Below are 6,558 nucleotides of genomic sequence, written 5' to 3'. Positions count from 1 at the left end.
ACTAGAATCATGAATCCCTGGGCTTGATTTCCAATAATGCACTCAAACACACACACACACACACACACACACACACACACACACACACACACTCACTCACAATACAGAGAAAGATGAAGCAATTCTGAAGTATTTATTGGGCTTTTTTTATTTTTTTTTAGCTAGTTGTTCACTAAACTTGTTTAAAAAGTCTATAGAACTTTAATGTCAAAAGTTCACGAAGATATTATAAGAAAGAAAATTTATAGTCCAACATGTCATTCATAATACAGATATGAAAATCCAAAAATATCTATATTAATTGAGCTTAGCAATGTGTTAAGAAGATAGATATCTTGTAACCAATGAGTAATAATCTTAGAAATGTGTGAAATAGTTAAACACCTACCAATGTTCTTCATTTTAATAGCATAAAAGAAAGTGTGTATGACCATACAGTATTTAGGTGAATTATCTTATTTAATACTTGGACTATTATCTTGAGATTAAATGCTTCCATTATAACACAGAGATTAAAACTATTTGGCATGCTAGAAGCTGATGGCTTATGCCACTGAGCTGGTGGTTCAGGAGACTGATCTAAAACATTGAGGTTTGAAGACAACCTAGGCAGAATGTGCATGAAAATCTACATCCAAAATAACCAGCAAAAGTGTCTGGAGGTATGGCTCAAATGGTAGAGTAGCAGTCAAATAAGCAAGCTAAGTAAGTGCAAGGCCAAGAGTTCAAAAACCCATCACTGCCAGAAAAACACACACAAATTTAAGGCTATATATAGCAACACATTTAAAAAAAAATAATGTATCTGGACTTCAAATGGAATCGAGGATTAAAATGAATCATCTGCTAAACATTTATTTATTAGTGCTGTATACTGACCTTTACCTTCTGTCACATGCTAACAACCATAGAACCCCAACATCATTCTCACCAGCCATGGCCTAAGAATCCTATGTTTGCCAGGAGGCCTTTGGTTAACAAAATCTTGAGAAAGTTTTTTGATAAACTGCACCTCTCAGGAGAAGGTAGTCAAGTGATGTTTAGGTCAAGGCAGATTTAGAGACCTTTTCAAATCTTGGACCATAAGCACAAGTTCCTAAGTTCTCTCACATCCATTTTACCCAAACCTAAAGCCGTCATCAGCATTGTATAAAATCTTTTACTGTCCATTTCTGTTTGAAACAGGCTGTCACTACATAGCTCAACCGGGCCTCATACTTGCAATCCTCCTACCTCAGCCCTCCCCTACGAGGATGATGATGTGCCGCCCTTTTAATTTCCTTTTAGCAGACGTAATGCACACGTTTCTCACCTTATGGACTTAGAGTCCATCCATAAGAGTAATCAAGGATTTATTAGATATCTTGATACAGATTGTCATTCTCTCCAGGCAGATGCACATATTATATATTGTATAGGAGTAACCAGCCATTGTTTTCACATTTCACTCTGCCTTCTTACTTTCCATGCATACATTACAATATATTTGTAAGCAGATGCATATACATCTTACTTTTCTTTCGGTAAAAATATAATGTGAAAAAAAGCATGAATGACAAGTATTACGTCATTCATTCAGAGTTTCTGACTTGGCTTTCCAGCAGTTCCTAGAATTTAGAACACTGTCTTCCATTGCTGATCTGTTATTTATTTACATATTAGCTTAGTCAATGTTATAGATATTAGGATTCTGAAAACCTTATGGGGAAAAATTGCTATTATTTTTCCATTTATCACAGTTAATCTGTGATGAAGTTGTAGGGTACAATACTTTTAATAATTGAGGCCCTCTAAACACTGGGGAGATAGGAGGCATGAAGAAGGTTTTGTTTGTGATAGTGCTTTTTGTAAAGCAGCTGGCTCCTGGGTAAAGGTTTTCTGACCATTGTAGCAATCTGTATAAATGAAAGACGTACCACAACATTGAATGATACCATACTGTTTCTTGTGGGCAGCTTGTACTTCTACAAATCCTCGGGATTATGTTATAGGGTGGTCATGATGTTTGTATAATTATCATGTTTCTTAAAGAATTTTGAGCACTTTGGGGAAAATTTAACTTCAGCTTCTGCCCCGGGAATAAAACAGTTGTAAACAGGAATTGGAAAAGCTCAGGAGTCAGCTATAACTTCATATTGACAGTTAATAGGTACCAGAAGATGTTCACATGGCACATTAGGGAAAAGTTGTGCAAATTTAGGACTTTCCTCCCCTATGTTTAAATGCATTCTAAATATAGATCTAATCTCCACAAAGTTAAATTTGTCTCTTCTGTGTCTGACACCTATGGGATTTCTACTTGTATAGCTCCAAACAAATTTTGTTCACTTGTTTGGAAAATCCCAAGAGAATCTATTAGGTGGATTATGTAGGCTCCCCCTTAAGTGGAGTCTGTCTCATAGTAATATGAGTCATGAATGTGAGTGAAAAAAACATGTGGCAGCAAGGTGAGTTTGAGTCATTCAGGGGAAAGCTTGCTACTAAAAGGAAGGGATTTCAGTCAGAGGGTGGGTGAATAGGGAGGATTCTGAATCACCTCATTCCAACATATGTGAACCTGAATGAATTTGTGACTAGCTTTGAGGAATGGAAGGAAGGGGGGGGGGGGAATCCAATGCCGTTTAGACACTGGAGGAAAGAGACACCATGATGCTGGTGTGATGAGGGCCAAAGAGCTAATGGGGAAGGCAAGCTGATTCTCTACAAGATCAGAAGATGGCGGGGTCTTCCTTAGCAAATAGTAAGCATTTCTACTAATTAAAATGCAGAAGGAACAAGGAATTCTGGGGAATCACATAGTCCACTTACTGGTAGTCACATCCTCCGTGTGCCGTTTTCCCTATGGTGGAATGCATGCTAGGACTGTGATATCATATTCTTCCTAGAGAATTTGAACTTCAGGAAGGGGCAACATTACTTGAAACCAAATCTCCTTCATCCTCACTTTTGCTATATTATGTTCATTTAGAGTATGTTAAATAACATGGCAGACAATTATAAGAATCAATTATATATGCTTCCTAATCAACAATGGCTGCATTTCCATTTGTTTTAAAAATGGTGGTTGTAGCTCTTTGCCTTCCTTGAGATGTATGCTTATTTTTCAATATTTGCTGTAGCACTAATTGTTTAAGATATTTTTATTCAAGCAGTAAAAACAAACAGCCAAAAAGAAGGTTTGGAACTGACTGGTTCATTCACGATACAATTCTTTTGCTGTGCTGAATATGGCAGTGAACCAAGTAGACCAACCCCTGGGCGGTCTACTTCTGTCTACTGAGGGGCAGCGTGCAGCACTCGGTGCTGGGGAGCATGGGAGAGCCGGGATGGAAGATGTTATACCACGCTGTGTGGGAGTCCTGAAGTTGCAATCTTAAGTGGGGAGGTGGGAAAGCTGTACTTTGGTGCTGGTACTGAGCAGAGACCTGAGATTGTTGAAAGCTTGTTCCAGTGTCACATCTAAGTAATGATGGATTTGGCAGTGAACATGAGCAGGGGAAATGTCTTCCAGGCATGTATTTGTTGAGATTTGGAAACCTCTAGCAGATATGGATGACCTGATAGAAAGGAAGGTGAAGGAACAGTTCAGTGATTTAAATCTACCTAATTATGAAGGACTCTGTAAGCTAGTAGAAGGATGTTGGTTTTAGCTGTGAGATGGGAGTCTGCAAAAGGTGGGAAAAGTGGGCTGGATGTAATTTACTTACATGTATTATATAATGAAAATTCATGATAATATTAAAATAATTAGAATAGTACTACATATTTTGATCAGTATATTCCAGGTTATGGTAAAAAATTTTCTATTATTTATTTGATTCACTGTTGAAACCTCTTTAATTGAGGAAAATTCCTTAGAAATAGGCAATTTAAATACCTTCCTATTTTCATGAAGATTATACTTTGTCAGCTTAATTTTTTGGAGGTTACTTACTTTTATATGAACATTTGTAAAGCTCACCACTGAATGAACATAGTAATTGCAAGAACTCTAAGCTCAACAACTTAACTCTAAGTAAATAATAGTGACTAAGAAAGAGAAGCAATGAAAATTGAACAAAAATTCTTCTGTAGGGAGATTAAAATTTTATATCATGATTATTTTGTGAAATGGCCACAACATACACACATCAGTGGAAATTGTTAATTCAAATTAATCATATAAATCGAGCAATGGCCAAAGAAAGGTTTTTTAAGCAAAATATATGGGGAAGAAGAATTTCCTTACAAATAAAAATACTAGATTATAATTAGGAAGGTTTTTCTTTTAGAAGATCTTCATCTTAAAATAGACAAGACAGATGGAAAGCTAACTGTTCCCACATCATGAATTCATAAATTGACAAAGATTTCCTCCTACTGAATATTATTATAGTATGCTAAAAATTATAATATTTGCAAAAAATTGTAAAGCTATCTGGGGATCAAATAATTCATCAAAAGTTGAGAGCAAAACTGTTATCACATATATATATATACATATATATATATATGGCAATAGCATGATGAAGCAAGCATAAATGTGTAAATGTTACATACCACTTTTATATATCTTGGCCCAGATACACTGAGATAAAATAAACATAAAGTATAAAAAAAACTGATTTAAGAGTAACAATATCATTAGCTAAATAAACGTACTACAAAAATTCATCATTTTTAACAGCCACAGGTAGAGATATAATATAGAATGTACAGGACTATTCCTTGAAAGCATATTAGTTAATCTTTGCCTGGGTATGTGCAAATATGCATGCGCGTTCCTGACTTTTATTATTTTAATTTGGAGGGTCTAGATTCACTAAGTTGACACAAACAACCAAGCTAGACTCCATAAGTGGTTCACCCAATGTTCAGGTACTTACATAATTTAATGGACTACAACCCAATGGACAGATCTAGAAGGATTTCTTGGACTTAAATTCTATGAGAAGTCCATTCCTTCAAGACTCTGTAATTTGGAAATCGGTTTGGGGGTTAAGAGCAAGCAGTAGTGAATGTTCTGGAATGGAAGATGGTATGCATAAACAGAATTACAGCATAGAGCCGCATCAGGCCAGGGCTTGGCCACGTAGACTTTTGATTTAGTAACTATCTTACAAACAGGAAGGTTAAAAAAAAGTCAGTCTCAGAAAAAATTCTTATATACTATATACTGCACACACACACACACACACACACACACACATTGTGCAAAACAATCTTCATCTTTTGTTACTGGAAGAAAATACTGTCATCCTTTTTATTTTACAGGATGTTTTACTGAGGCAGAGAGAAGCCCCTTTTGTGGCTGATCACCATGTCTGAGGCAAATGGCTCCAGCCTGACACCAGGATACTTCATCCTCAATGGAATCCCGGGGCTGGAAGCTGCACACGTCTGGGTCTCCCTGCCTTTCTGCTGCATGTACATCACTGCCATCACAGGGAACTGTGGGCTCATCTATCTCATCGGCCATGAGGAGGCCCTCCACCGGCCCATGTACTACTTCTTAGCCATGCTCTCCTTCACAGATATTTCAGGGTGCACTACATTTGTTCCCAGCATGCTGTGCATCTTTTGGTTCAATCTCAAGGAGATCAACTTTAACGCCTGCCTTGTCCAGATGTTTTTTATCCACATGCTGACAGGCATGGAGTCGGGGGTGCTCATGCTCATGGCCCTGGACCGCTATGTGGCCATCTGCTACCCTCTGCGTTATTCCACTATTCTGACCAACGCTGTAATTACCAAGGTTGGCTTGGCTACCTTCATTCGAAATGTATTGATCATGATGCCATTTACTTTCCTGATCAAGCGTCTCCCCTACTGTAGGGGAAACCTCATCCACCATACCTATTGTGACCATATGTCTGTGGCCAAATTATCCTGCGGTAACGTCAAGATCAATGCCATCTATGGTCTCATAGTTGCTGTATTGATTGGGGGATTTGATATGTTCTGTATCTTCATGTCTTACACCATGATTATCCGGGCGGTTCTGAATCTCTCATCTGCAGATGCTCGCCACAAAGCCTTCAGCACCTGCACCTCACACATCTGTGCTATTGTCATCACCTATGTTCCAGCTTTCTTTAACTTCTTCACTCATCGCTTTGGAGAACACACCATACCTCACCACGTCCATATTCTGATAGCCAACCTCTACCTGTTGCTGCCCCCCACCTTGAATCCAATTATCTATGGGGTGAAGACCAAGCAGATCCAGGAAGGAGTGATCAAATTGTTTTCAGGCAGGAAGACAGTTTGAGTATGAAATAAATCCATGATACAGAATTTTGTAGCAAATGTTCAGGAAAGTGATTGAGGCAAGGAGGAAATGTGAAACTCAAGTAATGAGCCCAGGAGAGTCTTGGTGAATATTCATTAGTCCAATCACATCATGTTAAATCCAAACACACTAATTTTGGTGGTAAAAACCTTGTAGGAAGCAACTATACTTTTCATATAACTAATCTTTAGGTAGACTTCCTGGAACCAACATCCAAAATGGAGAGGTCAGGATATCCACCCCCCAAGTAGACCCATGCTATGCATGAGTTAATGTCTGTGCACAGT

General features: G+C 37.9%; 1 protein-coding gene across 1 annotated transcript; it reads left to right on the top strand.

Moving 5' to 3' along the window:
* The first annotated feature begins 5,299 nt into the window (after positions 1–5,299).
* LOC125361739 (olfactory receptor 52N2-like) lies at positions 5,300–6,250 on the top strand. Its single transcript, XM_048360318.1, has one exon. It carries the CDS (start codon positions 5,300–5,302, stop codon positions 6,248–6,250), a length of 951 nt encoding a protein of 316 aa, XP_048216275.1.
* The last annotated feature ends 308 nt before the right edge of the window (positions 6,251–6,558 follow it).

The sequence above is a fragment of the Perognathus longimembris genome, chromosome 13, assembly GCF_023159225.1.
Source record: "Perognathus longimembris pacificus isolate PPM17 chromosome 13, ASM2315922v1, whole genome shotgun sequence".
In the NCBI taxonomy this organism is placed as follows: Eukaryota; Metazoa; Chordata; class Mammalia; order Rodentia; family Heteromyidae; genus Perognathus; species Perognathus longimembris.
The sequence above is the reverse complement of the archived record's forward strand: the minus strand, read 5'-3'. Positions and strand labels throughout refer to the sequence as shown.

Bases quoted from the DNA above. Each gene is read 5' to 3' on its own strand.
- LOC125361739 (XM_048360318.1), top strand. From the start codon at position 5,300: ATGTCTGAGGCAAATGGCTCCAGCCTGACACCAGGATACTTCATCCTC.